We start from the raw sequence: 21611 nt of genomic DNA on the forward strand, positions 1-21611 counted from the left end.
GCACCCGTGAGTCACGTTGAGTGGACGACGGCCGCGCTCGGAGTTCGTTTTATTTCTGCTTTGCAAACCTCGGGAACGGTTTCTGCGAGGCCACGGCTAAAGGACGAGGACATGAAGTTCAGCTCAGACGCGGCGTCGGCTGTCGCACAAGCTCTGAGGAGTGTCCGGGGTCTCGATGGTCGGTGCGCAGCAGATGATCCGGGGGTCGGCGCGATGTTCCAGGCGCGCACAGCCGCACGCACGGTCTTCGGCGCTGGTCGTGACCGAGCGTTGCAATGCATTCAGTTGGACGGCGTTCTGAGCACTCGGGGACGTCTACGGTGTGTGTGCCAAGAGTCAGTGCTCATCATAACAGTCATGGATGGCGGTGTGTGAAGCGACCCCTAGGTCCCGGGTCGAGACCTACTGCCGGTACGGTGTTTTGTACATGGCGTACACTTTTATTCCCCGGGTCGAGTCTTGCAGCCTGGGCCTAGCGATCCCGGCAACCCGGAGCAGGAGATGCTGCCGATGTTGAATCTGTTTTCAATTGGTCCGAAGGTGACAAGACCAATGCCAGTGGAGGTCGAGATGATCGGGGCACTGATCGTGTGTCGAGTTGAGTCCGCTCGTGCTACCCTCGCATTGCACACGTATACCGGTGAAGCGCTACCGGCGGTTGGCAGGGCACACGTCTTGGTCGCCCATCAGGGTCAGCGGGGTGCGCTCCTGCGGTTCGTGGTGCGAGGGGAGGGGCTCGCATTTCCTGTTTCGGAGTTCGTACCTCCAGGTGCACCTGTGCCTCCTTCGGGGCACATACCTCGGTTTGGGCCCGGGCCTCCCTCGAGACCCGAGGGCGAAGTTCTGGCGACGGGGGCCGCGACAATGCAACGTGGGCTGCCGTTCATTCGGTGGAGGCGTGGAGGAGTGGTTTTGGAGTGGTCACATGCCTGCGCAGGATATAGGTGTTTGCGCCGCCTGAGGCGTTGTGTTGTCTGTGCAGTCTGGTAGTGTGCATCCGGACGGGCAATAAACAGTGTTCGACAATCCTCACGACGATCCGAGTCCCGCTGCCCTCTGGACATTACAATGCGCCACTTAACGACTGGGTTACGTTCTGAGAAACGCGTCACTAAGCGACGTCGTCGTTATGCGAAAAAAATAAATTTTCGTTTTCGTTTTCGAACATCGTACTTACACAAAACTGCACAAAACTGTGCACCTAGGCTATATGGTGTAGCCTATTGCTTCTCGGATACAAACCTGTACAGCATGTTACTGTACTGAATACTGTCGGCAATTGTAACACGCATCCAAGAGAGACGGAAGACACGTTAGATTTACCTTTGTGCTGTTCATGACGGCCATCGGTGTTGTTAGCAGGAGCTCACAATCTCCTCTCGCATCGATTATAGAAAGGTGAATAATTAGCGTTTGGATTTTATAAATACGTATTCATTGCATCGATGTTATAATTTATAAATGAAGAAACGAGCTCCTGTCAATTGTGATATATATTTTCGGAACAGTGCGATTGTTTTAACAACATGAAAAGCTTCACCAAAAAGAAATTCGTGTTTTAATTTCGACTGTAACAACGAATTATTCGCGGAATTCTTCAATTCAAAGGTAATTTACTTGCTCGAAGGTAAACGTGCAAACATTGCTTCAGTTTGAAAGCCGAATTCCTTGAATCCCAATTTCGCACGACCCTGTTTTTTCGCGATGACATTTTATGGACCTCAACGATCGCATTGTAACAGGGCCACACTGTCGTTTATTATCATTATGAGGTATTATGTACTGTACAGCGTACATAATTGTACGTGCTATTTTTATACGACTGGTAGCGCTATGTTGACATCACTCGGCGATAGGAATTTTTCAGCAACATTTTTTTTTTCTTTTTTTTCTTTTTTCAGAGCTGGCAGATCCGTCATATATAGTGTTGTGGTTACCAGATTCGCAAACCACCATTCAGGTCCCTTAGGTGAGGTATCTCGGTAAGTGCATGTGTAGTTAGGCCCAAACCCGTTGTCTAGTGGGAATACATGTCATTTATACGTGCTGCGACTCTTCAGGATAGCCGTTTTTCTTTTACTATCTTTATTTTGGACCAATCGCCACCATCACAACCACAACAACAACCACCAACCACAACGCCGCTTCACCACAACCGCCACGACCTTTACCGTCACAACTCGCCACCATCGCATCACCGTCATCTCGCGCCACTCATGGGCACCGATGCTGGACTCGTGTGGGGCGCACGTTGAACAGCGTGTACAAAATCACGGATTTTGTGCTTCAAAAACGGATCCAAAACGACACACGCCCACTTTTTGCCGTCCAATCGGTGAGCGAGGGGCGAATTGGCCCCGCCCCCAGGGCGATCGATATATGCAAATTTGTGGATCAAAAAGCCTTCACGCCCACTTTTTCTCGGGCCAATGGGGAGCGAGTTGAAAGGTCAAAGGGAGGGGGTCAAAGGCGAAGTTACGGGGGGATAAAAGGACGGTGTTCGTCAGTCAAAGGAGTCGTAAAAGTCGGAGCGAAAGAGTCAGCAGAACGAGAACGAGGGGTCGGAGAGTCGCAAACAAGAACGGGTCGGAGAGTCAAGAAGAGGAGAGTCGGAAACAGAGAGTCAAGACTTCGCGGGCGGTGGAGCTGCTCGTCGTGTGCGTGGGAGTCGGAACGGAGGGGACGGAGCGGTGGAAAGGCGGCGACACCGGACGAGGGGGTGCTCGCGTCGTGCAGGGAGCTGCACCCCTGGGAGGCCGACAGCGCGACCTGGCCGAGGTGGAGACGCTCGTCGCATATAATAAAGATCCTCTATGCCCCGAGCATCAGCAACCCCCCTCCTGTTTCCCCCCGCGCTGAGATAGTGCGACCAAGGGGGCCCCGTTCCCACACCCTGCCAGGCACTGTCCACGAGGCCCACGGGTTGCGGGGCCATCGCCGCTCCGCGTCTCATCACCAGACGGGTAGGCCCAACCCGGTCTCGGCCCCAGGCCTACCTCATTCTTGAGGGTATTTCTTTTCCTTGGTTTTGGGTATGTGTTGTCGGCGCCGTCTGTGAAGTAGAATTGTATAAGTGTTGCCGTGTGCTCGGTAGTCGGAATTAGCTCTGCACTGTGTTTTCACTTTTATGTTTGCTTTTTGTGTAAATGGAATTGTGTTTTCTTTTTTGTGTGCATTTGGTGGAATTGTATTTGTGTGCTTCCCGTGTGCCGCGAATAAATGTGCTTTATTGTTGAACTGTTTCCCGCTTCGCTTCGTCTTTTCCCCCATTGAATCCCCATCTTGCTTCACGTAAAGGGTTGGTAGTGGGCTGAGTACGCCCGATAATTAATCGAACCGTCGAGGTCGACGATAACACCGCTCGGTTATTCTGATAGTACGGAACGGGTCGCTTAAGTGGCCCGTGTCCGAAGTCGACCTGCGGCGAGGTGCGATCGCCCGGTCTACCCTCCGCGTGGGTACTTAGGTAGGTCGAATTTGGCGAGCAACCCTATCCCACGCGGGGGCTGATTGGCTCGATCGCGGTGAGACCGAAAGGTCCACCCGTGACTGGTTCCCGGCGTTAGTCCGAGAGGGTCACGACTGGATTGTCCGTCCGGTGGGCGACGTGCCGCGATTCGAGTTACGTGGCCGTCGCACGCTGGCGGGCGCGAAAACCGCAACACTGGTGTCAGGTCGTGCGATACAAATTCATCGCCCTCCTCGCGGCACTGGTATCGGAGAACAGGAAAACGGGCTGTCCTGTCTCCGGCTAAATTCACGGGAATCGGTCCAGGGGTGAGAGAAGCGACCCCCGATTCCCTCCAAATTACGAGCGAGCAAATTAACCCTTCACGAGAAGCAAGATGGCGTCTCAAGGCGAGCGGGAGCCGGGGGTATAAGAAATGGATGTAGAATGTGTAGGATCCATGGTCCAGGATGAAATCCCCGTGCAGGAAATGTTGATTGTGCAGGAACACGGACTCGCCCAACTGAACCCAGAGCCCGAAATGGGTGCGGCAGCGGCCGCAGTGTATGACACCTCCCCTCCCCCTCTCCACCAAAACCCTTCCCCGACCCCTGCCGAAACGGCTCACCCAAGCGCACCCGACATGACCCAGCTATACACCATGCTGGCAAAAATGTATGCGGAAACGACAGCGAAGATGAATGCGAAAATGATCGAAAAAATGGATGCAAACGCAAATGAAATGAAAAACGAAATGAAAGGCATGAACGAAAAGATGGATACATTCACAAACGAAATAAAACGCATGAAAACTAAAATGGTAACAAACATGAAGGAAGAAACGAAAAAGTTCCGGGGTGAGACGCAGAACATGGGCCGATGCCTGCAGGCGGGCATGAAGGCCGTGACCAGGGAGCTGGGAATGGCGACTCCACGTGTGGGAGCAAACGAGCTGGGTGGGGGTGCAACGGCTGACAGGCCCGCGGTGGAGGCGGGTGAAAAAATAATTCGTGGAACGTGTTGGGCGAGGGTCGTGACGATGACCGAAAGGGAAAAATTAAATGGGGAGACCAAAACGTGTGAGACGAGACACGAGGTGACGACAACAGAAATAATAGTTGAGACAAGGGAGGTAAAGGGTGAAGAGTTGGCAGAGACACGGGAGATGGGAACGATAGAGGGAAGACTACACGATGAAGACGGGGTAAGTGACGCGCACGCACACACGGAGGTAGTGGAGGACAATGGGGGTGAGCTCGCGGAGCGTGTAGGGACCCGGTGCGAGCAGCGGGATGGCCTCCTCCAGGAACGAGGGGAGGGAGTATGCCCCCTTGAGGCGAGTCACGACCAGGTGAGTTCGGTCGTGTTTTGCGAGGTTGAGGGGACGAGTGCTGTGGACGGGTGCACGGAGAGCTTGGGGGGTATAGAGGCCCCGGAGACCCTTGTGGGGACACGAATCCCCAGTGTAGTTGTCCCTGTGTGTGTGGTGCAAGGCGTGAGTGCGTCCCCGTGTGTGGAAGCGACCCCGTGTGTGAGTGGTGTGGTGGCGATGGTGCCGGAGTACGTGCTTCCCAGCACGCCATGTGTGGATGAGGCACCGCGGGTGAGTGCCCCCGCACGCGTGAGTGAACGGCCGTGTGCAAGGTCGCTGTGTGCCAGGGAGACCGTGTGTGTGAGAGAGCGGTATGTGAGGGAGATGTCGGTTGGCATGCGGGAGCACGCAGCCGCGTCTCCCGGTGTGAATGTGATGGAGTGGACTGTGTGCGTCGTAACACGCAGGTATGCGTGGGTTGGATGGCGACGACGAAGGCGACACGAGAAGAAAGAAAGCCGGGTAGCGGCTGTAGTTGTTTCGAGGACCGTGCCGGGTTCACCCAGCAGTGAGCACGAGGTTCGTGCTGTGCAACACACGAGACCACCACGTGCTCGCTTGCGAGAGTGAAGCCCCGGTCCGGAAACGCACGCGGTGGATTTGCCGATCCCGCGGACGGACAAAGTTTAGGCAGGATTACGGATTTGGACCGGACGGGTTCTCCACGCGATCGTGTGTGTTAAGCTCCAACGGGCAAAGCACATGTGTTCGCGTGGGGAACCCCTCGAAACGTGGGGCTTGTTTTTTTTTATGCGCACGGTGACGTCATGGCTGCACGTGGGGTTGGAATCCGGCAGGAGGGGTATCTCTGCCGGATGGTCCCGTCCAAGGAGGGACGAGGAACACGTGCAGCTGCATGACGTCACGGGCAGGTGCAAAGTGCGCGAGCTCTGAGTTGCCGCGCAGGTGCTGCGCATGGAAAAAAAAAAAAAAGCAAGCCTCACTTTCGGGTGTACAGGATTCCTGGGCAAGGGGTGAAAGACCCCCTTACCTGGGCACAGGATGGAAACTAGTTAGGGGGAAGGGTTAGCTTAGTTAGACCGACTTCATGGGGCAGGGGTAAGTCCTCATGGAGTCCGTGGAATGGATTAGTTAGAGGGATTGTAGCCAGATTTAGGTTGGGAAATAAAATGATGATTTGGAGACAGTGACAGACTATGAATGTGTAGAGGGGACGTAGTTTAGCTACGTAGTGTTAAAAGGAACGTGCTGTAGTTTAAGGGACGACGTGGGAGCACGAGTTAGTTAGGGGATGTAGTTAGGAGGATGGCAGAGTTCGGTGGTGTGTGTGTTGAAAAGAGTTGGTGAGTGAAATGGAAGCATGTGCTTGGTGAGTGAGTGAGGCCAGCGGGTCTGTGTGTATGGAGTGAATGGGGAATGCATGGTGCGATGAGTGATTGGGGGGAGGAGTGACTCCCGCCCAAGGGACCCCGGGGTCAGTATAAAGTGAGTTAGCTGGGTTAGTCAAATTGAAAAATGGAGGTCGTTTTGTTGTTGGTGGGAAAGTAGGCTCGAGACCCATTTGGAGGGTGCAGGAGCCCTGTTGACGGGCTTGGGAGCGTGGCTGCGAAAGGTGAGTATCGCTGAGTGGGTACCCCGGGCACCAGGCTAGTCGGCCGCGGTAGGCCATGCGGCCCATGGGGGGCCGGGATAGAGTAGTGGGCACGGGTGCGCCTGCTTGGTGCGGGGGCCCGGGCGCCGTAGCCGCGTGGGCAGTGTTGTGGGCACGGGTGACCCTCGGAAAGGGGCCCGGGAGGCCGGCCTGCCACGTGTGCGTTTCAGGGGGAGGTGCCATGGGGGCACTCCCCGGTGTTAGGGAGCTGGTAGGCTCGGAGGCAGTGTAGTGCCCGGGGGTGCCATAGCGGGAGATTCGGCAGAGGGTCGTGCCTGCCAAAGGGAGCCACGTGTCCCAGCCAGGAGACCGTGTGAGGGCATGGAGAGAAAATTGGGGGGCGAGGCCCGAAATTGTGAGGACACCAACACAGGCGACGGGAATCTGGGTTGTTAGAACCAATAGTTTAAGCGAGAGGCGCTTGTTGAAAGCCCCGGGGTAGTTTAACAGTTAAATGGTTAGGGTAGATTAGGAGATGTACCCCTCCGCACCATCCATCCCCTCGCTCTCGTTGTGGGCCGCTGGACCCACTTTGGGTTAGATCGCCGAACTCTGGGGAGGCCATTCTGAGGCTTCGTTGGGCCTCGACACAGGACGTTAGCTCTCCCTTGTTCCCCTCCGGGAAGGGAACGTAGGGGTTGGGAGTAGGCTAGGTGACAGGATAGGTTAGCCGAACAAAGACGATAAAGGGGGTTAGGGGACGATTTATAGTGGGGGAGTAAAAATAAAAACAACAAAAAAAATAAGTTGGGGCTAAATTGGGGTTTGACAAATTAAGGGAGTGGGTATGTACAGTGACAGGCAAAGGCGATAGGTTGGGAGGGAGACAGGTAGGTAGGTCCGAGCCCGCCTTCCAAGTGGCCAGCACCACCGCACTCCCTCCACCAACCTCCACTGAACGGCAAAGGCTGGCCACTTCATCGGCTGGCCGTGTTTTGCTTCAAGGCGGAGGCCGGCCAAGTTCATCGGCAGCTGTGTGCTGCAAGGCCTGTGCCGGCCAGTTCATCTGCTGGCTGTTTTTCTTCGAGGCCTGTGCCGGCCAGTTCATCTGCCGGCTGTGTTTGCCTGCAACGGTCTTCTTCTGCGGGCTGTGTTTGCCTGCAGCGGCCTTCTTCTGCGGGCTGTGTTTGCCTGCAGCGGCCTTCTTCTGCGGGCTGTGTTTGCCTGCAGCGGCCTTATTCTGCGGGCTGAGTTTGCCTGCTCACCTTTGCCATGCCATGCCCACTGCCCACGTTCACCAGCCCCGTTCAATTTTTGCTTTGCCCCCCCCCCCCTGTTCGTTTCCATGTGCGCCAGGATCCGCAAGGCAACAGTTTGCAAGCTGCAAGAACTGCCCTGTTGGCAGCTACAACACGGGCCTGCAGTGGCGGCCCGTGCACCGTGTTTGTGTCCATGCATCCATTCGTTGTGCTCATTGCGTGTGCCACTTGAGCTGGCACGGAGACTGCGTTGTGCGGCCCATGCACCGTTGTGGTTCACTGCGTTCAGTTCAAAAGGGAAGGCCTTGGACTGCGTGTGAGCAGCCAGCCACGTTCCCTGTCACCTGCATTGTTTGAGCCAGAGACTGCATGCGGGCAGCCTGGCTCCCTGCTAACTGCTTTCTTTTTGCAGAGTCAATGATCCTGGGCCATGGTTTAGTGTAAAATTTGTAAGTTAAGGTTAAGATGTACTGTAAATATGAGTGCGCCCCCGGCATGTATGTCTTAGCGCCGGCAATTTTATTTAAGTCGTCCGTGTGAGTGAGTTTGTTTAGGTAGTTACGCAGCCCTCAGGTTATTTATTTTGGGGACACGAATACCATGAATGTCGCACTCAGGGATCCGTAGGTAAAGTGTACTAGGGGAAAACTACACATGATGGCACACGAAAATTTGACGACTCGGGACGAGTCTGTAAAAAGGGAAGGGGGTAGTGTTGTGGTTACCAGATTCGCAAACCACCATTCAGGTCCCTTAGGTGAGGTATCTCGGTAAGTGCATGTGTAGTTAGGCCCAAACCCGTTGTCTAGTGGGAATACATGTCATTTATACGTGCTGCGACTCTTCAGGATAGCCGTTTTTCTTTTACTATCTTTATTTTGGACCAATCGCCACCATCACAACCACAACAACAACCACCAACCACAACGCCGCTTCACCACAACCGCCACGACCTTTACCGTCACAACTCGCCACCATCGCATCACCGTCATCTCGCGCCACTCATGGGCACCGATGCTGGACTCGTGTGGGGCGCACGTTGAACAGCGTGTACAAAATCACGGATTTTGTGCTTCAAAAACGGATCCAAAACGACACACGCCCACTTTTTGCCGTCCAATCGGTGAGCGAGGGGCGAATTGGCCCCGCCCCCAGGGCGATCGATATATGCAAATTTGTGGATCAAAAAGCCTTCACGCCCACTTTTTCTCGGGCCAATGGGGAGCGAGTTGAAAGGTCAAAGGGAGGGGGTCAAAGGCGAAGTTACGGGGGGATAAAAGGACGGTGTTCGTCAGTCAAAGGAGTCGTAAAAGTCGGAGCGAAAGAGTCAGCAGAACGAGAACGAGGGGTCGGAGAGTCGCAAACAAGAACGGGTCGGAGAGTCAAGAAGAGGAGAGTCGGAAACAGAGAGTCAAGACTTCGCGGGCGGTGGAGCTGCTCGTCGTGTGCGTGGGAGTCGGAACGGAGGGGACGGAGCGGTGGAAAGGCGGCGACACCGGACGAGGGGGTGCTCGCGTCGTGCAGGGAGCTGCACCCCTGGGAGGCCGACAGCGCGACCTGGCCGAGGTGGAGACGCTCGTCGCATATAATAAAGATCCTCTATGCCCCGAGCATCAGCAACCCCCCTCCTGTTTCCCCCCGCGCTGAGATAGTGCGACCAAGGGGGCCCCGTTCCCACCCCCTGCCAGGCACTGTCCACGAGGCCCGCGGGTTGCGGGGCCATCGCCGCTCCGCGTCTCATCACCAGACGGGTAGGCCCAACCCGGTCTCGGCCCCAGGCCTACCTCATTCTTGAGGGTATTTCTTTTCCTTGGTTTTGGGTATGTGTTGTCGGCGCCGTCTGTGAAGTAGAATTGTATAAGTGTTGCCGTGTGCTCGGTAGTCGGAATTAGCTCTGCACTGTGTTTTCACTTTTATGTTTGCTTTTTGTGTAAATGGAATTGTGTTTTCTTTTTTGTGTGCATTTGGTGGAATTGTATTTGTGTGCTTCCCGTGTGCCGCGAATAAATGTGCTTTATTGTTGAACTGTTTCCCGCTTCGCTTCGTCTTTTCCCCCATTGAATCCCCATCTTGCTTCACGTAAAGGGTTGGTAGTGGGCTGAGTACGCCCGATAATTAATCGAACCGTCGAGGTCGACGATAACACCGCTCGGTTATTCTGATAGTACGGAACGGGTCGCTTAAGTGGCCCGTGTCCGAAGTCGACCTGCGGCGAGGTGCGATCGCCCGGTCTACCCTCCGCGTGGGTACTTAGGTAGGTCGAATTTGGCGAGCAACCCTATCCCACGCGGGGGCTGATTGGCTCGATCGCGGTGAGACCGAAAGGTCCACCCGTGACTGGTTCCCGGCGTTAGTCCGAGAGGGTCACGACTGGATTGTCCGTCCGGTGGGCGACGTGCCGCGATTCGAGTTACGTGGCCGTCGCACGCTGGCGGGCGCGAAAACCGTAACAATATATATATATATATATATATATATATATATGCGATCCGTCGTTGCCCGGAATGTCGTTAAGCGGCGCATGACTGTGTATGTATGTATGTATGTATGTATGTATATATATATATATATATATATATATATATATATATATATATATATATATATATATATGTATATATATATATATATTGGAGTTGTTTGGGTAGAATAGGTGGGTGTGGGGTGAGAGGTATGGGTTATCTCTGACCCTCTTTCTTTTCGTTCCAATATATATATATATATATATATATATATATATATATATATATATATATATGTGTGTATATATATATATGTGTGTATATATATGTGTATATATGTCACAAAAACTTCAGCATCTTACCAAAATATTTGTTGCTCTTTGCTTCTATTGGATACAGTGTGCATAATGGTAAGTAATTAAATTGATGCATTGAAGTAAATTTGGTGTGTGTACAAAATGTGCATGACAGGCCAAATGATCCATTCTTGAAGGTCGGCCCCCACTCTGTAATCAAATAATATTCAATCGAAACGAGCCTCGTTCAGTCGACTGCAGGCAAAGGCCTCGCTCAGCTCATGTTGAAAGGTGGTCTTTTTAAAATTTGTACAAAAGTCTGGAATCTTGGAGGAGCGAAAGAACAAGGCAACAAGTTTACAGACTGACAGGGTGGAGCAGGCAGACAAAAACATGCACAGAAGTTATTGTCAGGAAGGGAAGAGGAGAATGAACAAGAGTACAAAAGCTTAGAGATGGGTATGTGAGAAAGCATAAGGTGACTGGAATTCATGCATGGATGAGCAAGACACAACAGCCATAAGAGTTGGTTCAATAGATGAAGGAATGGAGGTGATCATCCTTCTTGGACCTTTAAAATGTAACACACACACACACACACACACACACACACACACACACACACACACACACACACACACACACACACACACACACACACACACACACACACACACACATACACACACACTGTAAGGCCACTTTTCCCTGCAAGAGCGGGGTTAGCCTTGCGGGCCCCATGACAATCATGGTTCCCTTTTTGAGGCAATGTTTTATAGCCGGATGCCCCTCCTGACGCCAACCCTTTAGTCGCCTCTTACGACACGCAGAGTACCTATGCTAACCGGGGCACACACCAGGACCAGTACACTGGTACTCATTTCACCGACCCCAGAAGGATGATGGGCTGAATCGACCGCACCTGGTGTTAATTCAGGACGATAGGATCCAAAGCTAGCCACCCTAACCACTAAGCCAACACCAGGCTGACCTTTGAAATGTATGTAAAGATAGGTCAACGACAAAAATGGAAACACCAATGTAAAGTCACTTAATAGGGCGTTGGGCCACCACGTGCGGCCAATACAACCTCTGTGTGCCGTAGCATAGAATCCATCGGCATCTGGAATTATGCAGGAGGGATGCGGCACCCACCATTCTTCCAGGAGAAAGTCTATCAACTCGAACCTGTTTGGAGGTGGAAAATGCTGTCTCAGGCATCGTTCCACAATATCCATTACTGCTTAATTGGGTTCAGAACTGGTGATTGAGAAGGCGATGACATATGGATGACGACAGTGTCATTTTGATGAAACTGCCTGCTCATGCCCCAAGTTGAAATTTACAATTGATTGATCTGCAGTTGCTCACCTGCTTTTCCTTGCACTTCAAATGAATCCACAGATATCACATTCCTGGAGTATGTGCTTCCTCCCACTGTTGCCCTTTGCTGCTGTTGTCCTTCTCTCTGAGTTCCATGCTGACATCACCTTGGACACTATTGCTTGTGAAACATCAGCAAGTTGGCCTGTCTTTGTCACTAATGCTCCTGCCAAACGCACCCCAACAATCACTCCTCTTGCAGCCATGCCAGCCATAATTATCAGCAATGTGTGGAAGCTGTTGCTTTCTTGTTATTGCTTGGTGTCCCTTATTTACCTTGGTGTTTCCATGTTTCCATTTTTTTTTTGGTCCACTACATGTATGTATGCATGTTTGTGGAACCATTGTTTGCGCCACTTTGGCAACTTTAAAAACCACGTGCCATGTGTACAGAATACGTGACCCAGCTGAGGCATGAGGCACGGGTTTGCACAATCATCAACCGCCTGCAGACCTTACTTGAGCTGCGTGGCACTCCGGATGAAATATGTCGCTGCTACCTTCGTCGCATCCTGCACACTTATTACAAGTTTGACTTCAAGGCGCACCGCAAGCAGCAGCTGGAGAGGCAGCGACTGGAGAAGCAGGAACAAAACGAGGTCACAGAAGAAACAGATGAACAACAGGACAAGGAGGAAATGAGCAAGGTATGTGGTTTTTGAACTGCACCTTGCTACATTTAGCTGTGATCTTTGTCCATATTCTTGAACTATTGATGTTTTTTGTTTGTTTGTTTTTTTTTAATTTTTTTTTCCTTTAGTCCGAACGAGACCAAGGGGAGAGTGAGAGTGAAGGTGAGAGCAGCGAAGGACTCATCGATAGGCTTTGTAAATTCATTTATGCTCGAGACCGTACTGACCGAATTCGAACCTGTGCCATCTTGTGCCACATCTACCATCACGCCCTGCATGACCGCTGCTACCAGGCTCGAGATCTGATGCTTATGTCGCATCTTCAGGACAACATCCAGCATGCCGACCCTCCCGTACAGGTGTGAGAGTGAGGGGAATAGGGTTCCCTGTTTTTTTTGGGTGCAGCATGATTGAGATACGTTGCGTCTGAAGCATTCGTTTATCCAATCGAGGATTATGCACCTATTCAGCAAATGAAAAGCATCAACATTCCCATTATTTTATTCGTAGTCTGGAGGCTGGTGCTATCTGTTTATCTATTGTTCTTGTTTGGATTTTGGGCATTATTTCTAATTCAAAGGATGTTGTGCGTTGTTTAAGTTACACTGGAAAACACTTGTCTGATGGTACCAAAATTTCAGTGGAATGCTTCAACCACCACCTCTTGTTTTTATTTATTTATTTTCCTTCCTTCATTTTCATAGGTTTACTCTCTCCATTTTGAATATGGATCCAATTGAAGGGTTGGCAGGATGGCCATGAGGTATGCACACCTGCCTCAGCTGTCTGGACTGCGTTTGAGTCCTGACTGCATGATAAATTGCCATCCTGGTGTTTTGCATGCAGGGCAATTCATCAATGTGTGTGCCATCCATCAGATGGCCGTTAAACTGGGGATCCTGTCTGCCAGCGTTGGATGGTGGAAGTTAAAGATCCCACGGTGTCCTTCATGAAGAGTGGGCGACCTATCGCCGGCACCATGGCCAAATTCCAAATTCCTGCACATCCGGTGGAGTGTCCTGTGTCGGAGCGATGACCTGTCCAGGGTAATCCTAGCCAAGAAACTGCTTTTGCAGCAGCGATGCTCTGTTTAGATGATAGAGCATGATGCATGATAATGATAGAATTGAAAATCTGGAGTTGTTGGCATCGCCATGTCTATGACGATTAAGACCGACGCTGGACAGACTACCAAAACTGGCTTTTACTCCATTGGACACGTACATTAATGGCGGCCTTGTGCGCACGTGGGATTCACAGAAGATGGTGGATGAAGATAGAGCAGGTCCATGGGCAGGACGATGAAGCACACAGGCAGGGCGCCAAACGGGAACACGGGCCTGAACCAGGAAGAAGGCAGGATGATGAAGCAGTTACAGGGCAAAAGCAGGAACCTGAGAAAGCAGGTTTGCAGGCACCACGGACAGACAGGACCATGGTAAAAAGGCAGGTTCCTTCCTCCTTGAGGTCATATCCCAACTCCATTGACACAATCTAAATTCTTCTCTCTGCTTTGTTTCACGCCCGACCAACTCGACGAAGAAAACACTCCAACTCTCCCCCTTGAGGGCGACGGAAACTCTGCCCTTTAGAAGGCTACAATAGCTCCTCCCCTCTCTTTGCTTCGGCCTCACCTTGGCTACTCACCTGGTGAGACATTACAAGGGGGTTGCACGTACAATTGTCTTAACCTTAATCCCTAACTCATTATTACCACGCACAATCTCCCATATGGTGCACATTCAAACTGGACAATCCTTAAGCTAACGTTGCCCGACTTGATCACATCAAGGTGGGCTATGTACTTTACATGGACCATACTTCTCTTCATTTCTATTTCTTCAAAGGTAATATCAACCCCACCCCCCCCAATCCCACACCCCTCAACAAACGTAACTATTATCAAAGCCAACACGAAGTATTTCATCCTGAATCGCAATCGACTTCAAAGGATCTTAAACTGATTGGTTGACTTGTGATTATGTGCATGCAAAAGGTCCTCTGTTGTTTTTATTTCAAGGACTTTTAGACCAAGTGCATGGCATGTGTTTCGACCAGATGTTTTTCTCCCATGCCCAAACCTGTACATTATATTAATTGTCGATCATGTCGTGAAGTTTTTTTTTGCATTGAGGAAAGGGTCTGTGTTTCATTCGTCCTCAGTTGCTCCGTGAAAGTGAATCGATTTGTTGGTGGTTCTCCTTCTGTGCTTCCCTCCCCTACTTCCAGATCCTTTATAACCGGACCATGGTTCAGTTGGGCCTATGTGCGTTCAGGCAGGGTATGATCAAGGATTCCCACAATGCTTTGCTGGACATTCAGTCGAGTGGACGAGCTAAGGAATTGCTGGGTCAGGTGAGTGCATGTGACTCAAGCAATGACTACAATTGTGTTCATTTCTTTTGACTTTTTTTTTTTACTATTGGTGCTCCACTGCAAACAAATTGTATTTTATATAACCTCAGCTGATTGATTTTCATGCCAGGACACATTACATTTCTATGTTTGGATTTCTATTATCATGATTATCTAATCAAACCTAATACAGTAGTGAATATGTCCTTTTGACCCAGAATCTGCTCTCGACACCCCAGAGCAAAACTTTTATACACAAGCTCAGACTTCCAAATAGGACCGAGTGGAGACTTGTTACTAAACCCACAAATAATTTAAAATTTGTGCCGAGTTTCTCCTTGGGAAAACAAGAAATGGCAGTAGTGATTTTTTAGCGAACAATTTGTTCGTAACAAATGCACAAATTTATTTTTAAACCACAACAAAACCACTCGCACAACAATTAGGGACCAGCAAGAGAAACTAATTATGTTGTGCAGGGAGAGAATTAAAGTAAATGGAAATAAAGAAGGGTGAAGGGGAAAGAAGGAATCTGAACAAGAAGAAGGTCAGGCCTGGCTTGAAGTTGCTGGATCGATATTGGCAGTGATGGAAACCGTGTCATTTAGTCAAGAATGAGGATGCACTCACTGACTGCGGCTGCTCCAGGGCCTGAAATTGTTTTCTTTGTTGTTGTTTTTTTCAAGTATCTCCAAGGAAACTGTGGTTATAAATAACAGCATAGGAATTGATCGGAGCATCCGCAAGGTGTGGGCTGTCTGTGTTGCTGTCCTGACCCTATGTCGAGATACTCAAGTGATGGGACTCCCTTTGCTTGGTTCAGCTGCCGGCTGTCCCGGCTGCTTGTAATAATTCCCTCTCTGCTGGCTGTGCCAGCTGCTTGGGTCTCCACTGTTAACCAGTGGTCCAGGTTGCTTCCTTGGCTACCAGCTATTCAAAGATCTTTGTTCTAAATGCAAATGCCATTTCCAAATGGTGCAGTCCTTTTGACCTCTGCCACCAAAGGTGAAAGAGGTTATGTTTTCAACCCTTTCTGCCTTTGTTTGTTTATTTGTTTGTCTGTTTGTTTGTGTACAGGATATCTCAAAAGGTTGTCGACGGTTTCGGGTGAAGCTTGGTGGACATGTTAGGTGTGTGACAAGGAAGAAATGATTCGATTTTGGTGAAGATCTGAATCCGGATCCGGATCTGATCATTTTTAAAGTGATTCTTCACCATTGAGAGATAGGGCCAAAAACGATATACATCACGATATCTCAAAAATGTTACGGGGCGGAGGTATGTGCTCGACCGAGTGCCCTTCTAGTTATACTCTGCTCCAGGCTTCACCCACAGATGTTCAAAATAACTTTTCGAATGATCACGCCAGTGTGCTTGACATGTTTGAACCGGCCATTAACCACGACATGCAAATATTGTTTTGAATGCCCGGCCCACCTTCTGGTCACTGCTGAAAGGGGGAGAAATTTGAATGAAATCCATAAAGGCCTTATGAAGTAACAATTTCTTGTTTCCCATCTAAATCGCCCTGCTTGACCCAATCATGGAATATTTGCATCTTTTAATGGAATCGTCATAATAAATGGTCGATCTGTGGGGTTTTTTGAGTTTTTTAAAATACAAGGCTCGAGGCTTGTAGAAGAACTAAAGGGAAAGGGCAGCAGGTATATATACTGCCAAAGGGTGTGGGGGCATCGCCATATACAAGGAGGATTAACACTGGCCTGGAGAGGAACAGAATGGCAAAGAATCGGCATCAGTAGGAGAGATAATGGGTGGGCACATGAGGTCGTGAGGGCCAGTGCATTTGGAAGATTGAAGTGAGAATGCCAACAGACACAGGAAGACCATTCCACAATTGGGATGAAAAGGGAACGAATTGATGTAGGTGGGCAATCGGTCTGGACATTGGGAGGGTGAGCAGATGAGGGTTTCGAGAGGAGTGCTTGTGACCTGGAGTAGCTTTAATAGGACGGTACGGCGCACGGGCTTGTCGAGGCCCTGGACGACGCGCAGGCTTCATTGCATTTTGTAGACACAGTGGTAAAACTATTTGGGAGTGTGGACATGAGTTCACTCAATGTGGAACATTTCTCGATGTGTCAACAAGATCAAGTATATAAACAACACCACAGGTCACTTCTATGTGCGTGTGAAGAACTTGATTCCAAAATGATACATCTCCAGTGTCTGATTAGACACTGCACATGTTGAATACCGTACTGCGTTTTGAAAGTTTTTCTCCATGAAACTGCACGCCGTGTGAAATATTTTGAAGAAAATATTTTGTTCACATACTTGTACTCTCATTGAACTCGCCAAGTGCTTCTAACTCGCAGAAGATTGAATTGATGTTTATCATGTTTTGAAATAGAGCCTCATCTATTATAAATAATGAAATGTTCAACTTCAGTGCAAGTAATTAATTTTATTATTTATTACTTTTTGGGGGGATTATTTTTACCTGAGAATATTGTCGAGCTTTGTCTCCCAGGGCCTGCTGTTGCGTACGATGGCAGAGCGCAATGCGGAGCAGGAGAAGCTCGAGAAACGCCGACAGATGCCCTTCCACCAGCATGTAAATTTGGAACTCCTCGAGTGCATCTACCTGGTGTCAGCCATGTTGCTGGAGATTCCGTACATGGCTGCTCATGAGTTTGATGCTCGTCGGAGGATGATCAGCAAGCAGTTCCATCACCAGCTCCGTGTCAGCGAGAGGCAGCCTCTCTTGGGTGAGGAATGTGGCATTCCCACAAGTGTGCAGGTGCATATGATGTGTGCAGAAGAGGATGGAGGGACGAACAAAAGTGTGTTTGTATCACTGTATACCTATATCTGTATACCTGTAAATCTCTCAATTATTAGCATGAGTCATTCACAATGATAGCCTGGTGACGGGTAATGTGTTTTTATTTTTCACCAAACCCAGGCCCTCCCGAGAGCATGCGGGAGCACGTGGTGGCCGCTTCAAAGGCGATGAAGATGGGTGACTGGCGGACGTGTCGGAATTTCATCATCAATGAAAAAATGAATGGGAAGGTGTGGGATCTCTTCCCCGAGGGCAACCATGTACAGCAGATGCTTGTCGGGTGGGTGCTTCAGCCATGCTTCTCGAACCTCAACACCAATGATTGTGTCTCCTTGGCATGGGCGAAATCTCGGAGTAGTTCCAGAAATTACCTTTTCCTTTTCTTGAGACCATGGAAGTGAATCGTTGTCTGCTATATGGCCAAGTTTATCTAACGAGTGCAGTTCAAGCGTGAGCAGTTCCTGTGTATTTTGGTAGTTGCTCAACATCGAAGTCATTTCGAAGAAGCATGAAATCAACACGTTTTTCCAACACGATTCAAGTGTTTCACTTGTGTACGCAGTCATTAATGGTTGCATACTAATGTAAAACGAATCGTGATACTGCCATTTATTTTTCAATGATGGACGAGAGGTTGTCTTTGTGTTATTGATTGTGTTCACAACATGCAAATCAACTTTGTTACAATTCATGTAACCATTGTCAGCCACTGTCCCATCTGTACACACCTGTGTTCATGCCAAGGTAGTTTGAACCACTTTTATCAGGTGTCTAGTGAGGTCAGGTTAGAATGCACATTGAATTTCATTTTGTCAATGGGCAGCCTTTCTTTGTCTGTGTTTTGCAGAAAAATAAAAGAGGAATCTTTGCGGACTTACCTGTTTACATACAGCAGTGTCTATGACTCCATCAGGTAAATCCTCTACCCCTTTTAAACCTCAATCTGACTTTGTGTGCATGCTATTGAACAGGTGTCCGTTCATTGGAGAGGCAGGTAGCATTTGAAATTATCTCTCCTCTCTCTCTCCCCCCTCTCCTCTCTCTCTCCCCCCTCTCTCTCATGGCTGCTGGTTGCATCATTGGTTAGGGATGCAGCTATGCCGCTGATGCAGTGTCTCTGTAACCAGTACAGTGGTACTCATTTTGCTGACCTCTGAGGGATGACTAGCTGAGTCAACCCCGCCTGGTATTTATTCAGCGGCAAACGGGGCTCGAACTCAGGACCCTAGGATCACAAGACAGGCAACCTAACCATTAAAGGCCCTGTCACACCTTGACTATTTAGCCAACGTATGCCTGACATGTGCAAAATTGGGCTAAAACGCTGGCACACGTCGAATACGTTATGGGTAAGTTTGTATACGTTAAGAGCACGCTGGCATACGTCGTAGTACGCCGAGCTGTTAGACAAATTTTCCATGCTTGAAATTTCCTGACGTATGCCAGAGTATGACTCGCACGTTCCGCATAATGCTGGCCATAAGTTGTAGGCACGTTACGCGATCGTTGACACACGTTGACATGCGTTACTTGTAAGGTACTCATAAGTCGAAACGCGTCAAGTTAATGGTTAGCGTCAGTGTTCCAGACTCCGTTTTTTTTTTTGTTGTTGTTTTTTTTTTTTTTTTTTTTTTTTTCTTTGGTATGATGGTGATGTTGACACTTCGATTTCTAGTGCGGTTATAATATAATATATTTAAAAGGCTGCCGCTCAACGATTTAAATCATAACCGTCATACCGACGAGAGAAAAAAAAAAAAAAAAAAACCAGGGAGTCTGGAACACTGACGCCAACCATTACCTTGACGTGTTTGGACTTATGAGTAACGTACAAGTAACATATGTCGACGTGTGTGAACGATCGCGTAGCGTGCCTACAACTTATCCCAGCATATGCGGAATGTGTGTCATACGTCGATAAATTTTCAACATGCTGAAAATTACTCGGCGTACAATGACGTATGCCAGCATACTACGACGTATGCCAGCGTTCTCTTAACGTATACAAAACTTACCCATAACGTATTTGACGTGTGCCAGCTTGGTTCGGCAAATTTTTCATACGTCGGCATACGCTGGCTAAAACATCAAGGTGTGACAGCGGCTTCACACTTCGATGTCTAGTGCGGTTATGATTTGAATCGTCGAGCCGCAGCCTATTAATAGGCTATGCCACGTGATCGTCGGCGATACACTGCCGCGCTATGCATAAGTTAGACTATCGTTGGGCATAGGTTGTGAACGCCGACAACACGCTCAGCATTCGTTGGTATAAGTTATCTATATGTGATTAAAACGTTCTGTGTACGTTACTAATACGTTATGCATACGTCCAACACATTATACGCCCAAAAAAATAAAAAAAACATCAATAGTTCAGCGTACGCCAGCGTTTTACATACATTTTGATACGTTGCCATACGCTGGCTAAAACGTCAACGTGTGACAGCGGCTTTAGCCAACACCAGACTAATATTTGAAATAGTTGTGGAAATACAAATGATCCAACTACATGTGTCACAAATAGGTAAGTAATTGAAACGAGATGGTTGGTGATTGGGTTATTGGTGCAATAGATTTTAACAGGACATGCAAAAGGAAATCAAATAAGTTTTACATTCCTTGATTATGTTATATGATTGTGAACACTGCTTTGCCCTGACCATTAAAACTTGTTTTCATGTTTTACCAATGTACCATTGTGGAATCGTCTTCCCAATGTCCTGTATTCCTCCCTGTAATTCATCCGGCTTGCTTAGTTATCCTTTGACCTTCTTGGTTTATGTTCAAATCCGTGCGTCCTCGTGTTTATTTCTGGGCTTTGTGCAGCCTGCCAACGGTGTGTTCTTTCAGCCTCTTTCCCATCAAGAGGCCACCTCACCACATTTGCTCCGTATGTTTGCGGCCACCGTCTTGCCGGAAGCTAAATCCACACTCTGGATTGCATTACCGAGCCTTTCGATGAGAATCTGCCCTGCAAGAATAATGCCTAGAAAAGCTTATCACTTTCGGAGACTTAGCTTTTTATCTCGTGCGTTTCTATTTTTGAGCTTGTTTCACATTTCCTCTTTTGACTCGCTCACAACTGCTGAACGTGGAGTCTTGCCATACACAGTATCCTTCGCGAGCCAAAATAAGTTTGGTTTTTATATACCTGTCGTGGTATTTCAATCTTCGGAGCGATTACTGCATGAACTGCTACTGTGATTATCGCTACTACATTTGCTACTATCAAGACAACTATCACTTTTCTCGGCTTTGTACTGCTGTGGTGCTTTCTGATTGGATGAATTATAACGAATTACAATGGAAACTATGAGTGTGTATCTTTGCTTTTAGTCCATGGGCCAGACCAAAATTTGGTACCACCCAGATGGACAAAGGCTCATAGTGTTTTTCTAATAGATCTATGTCTGTTGTGATGGATTTAAGGATGATAACCTTTTTCTGTGGTAGTTTTTTCATAGTAATCATCCCTTGAACTTGATGATGCATGTTCGGATTCGGAGCCAATAGTTTGGGGTAGGGGAAATTAAAATGATCACAACTCTTGGAAAAATCATCCTATCAGAGCAAGTGACCACTCAAAATGTGTGTCCTGGGATCCTTTACAGACTGAAAATAAATATTTTCCGATGTAGGTCAGCAGAGGTCAAAAGGTCACCAATTTTTGGGCTTCCCCAAAATCCGGAATACAGTCATAAACGGCCTTACAGAGGGTATTAACAGACCTTTATTGCCACTTTTACACCTAGAATTGTTTTATTAGATGTCCTGCTATGATTTTAACCCACCAATGTTCAAGGATATTGCATAATGTCCATCCTGTACTAAACGAAAGGCAAGTTGTGTAAAAAAGGGCTTTAAAATGCCTGTTCTTAGGCAAGAAAATTGAAAAAGTCCATAGCGTTGCAGCCAATCAACCTAGAGTAGTGAATGACCCTTTAAAATATTTGTATCTGAGGACTCTACAAGGTCCATCGTGAATTTTGACCTTCAAGGTCAAATTTTCAAGGTGAAAGGTCAAATGAGAGCAAAGTTTC

The 21611-nt window shown here is 48.8% G+C and overlaps 1 protein-coding gene across 2 annotated transcripts in view; it reads left to right on the top strand.

Moving 5' to 3' along the window:
• LOC147018152 (eukaryotic translation initiation factor 3 subunit C-like) overlaps positions 1–21611 on the top strand; it is a 66117-nt gene that overhangs the window by 32622 nt on the left and 11884 nt on the right. For both annotated transcript variants that reach the window (XM_085897554.1, XM_085897555.1), the window contains exons 14-19: positions 12166–12419; positions 12533–12763; positions 14634–14759; positions 17254–17491; positions 17689–17848; positions 18416–18481. In XM_085897554.1, the coding sequence (XP_085753680.1) occupies positions 12166–12419; positions 12533–12763; positions 14634–14759; positions 17254–17491; positions 17689–17848; positions 18416–18481 (1075 nt within the window). The remainder of the gene's footprint in view (positions 1–12165; positions 12420–12532; positions 12764–14633; positions 14760–17253; positions 17492–17688; positions 17849–18415; positions 18482–21611) is intronic.

The sequence above is a fragment of the Eptatretus burgeri genome, chromosome 10 (genome assembly GCF_056783735.1).
Source record: "Eptatretus burgeri isolate ZD-2024b chromosome 10, Ebu_testis_v1, whole genome shotgun sequence".
NCBI lineage: Eukaryota > Metazoa > Chordata > Myxini > Myxiniformes > Myxinidae > Eptatretus > Eptatretus burgeri.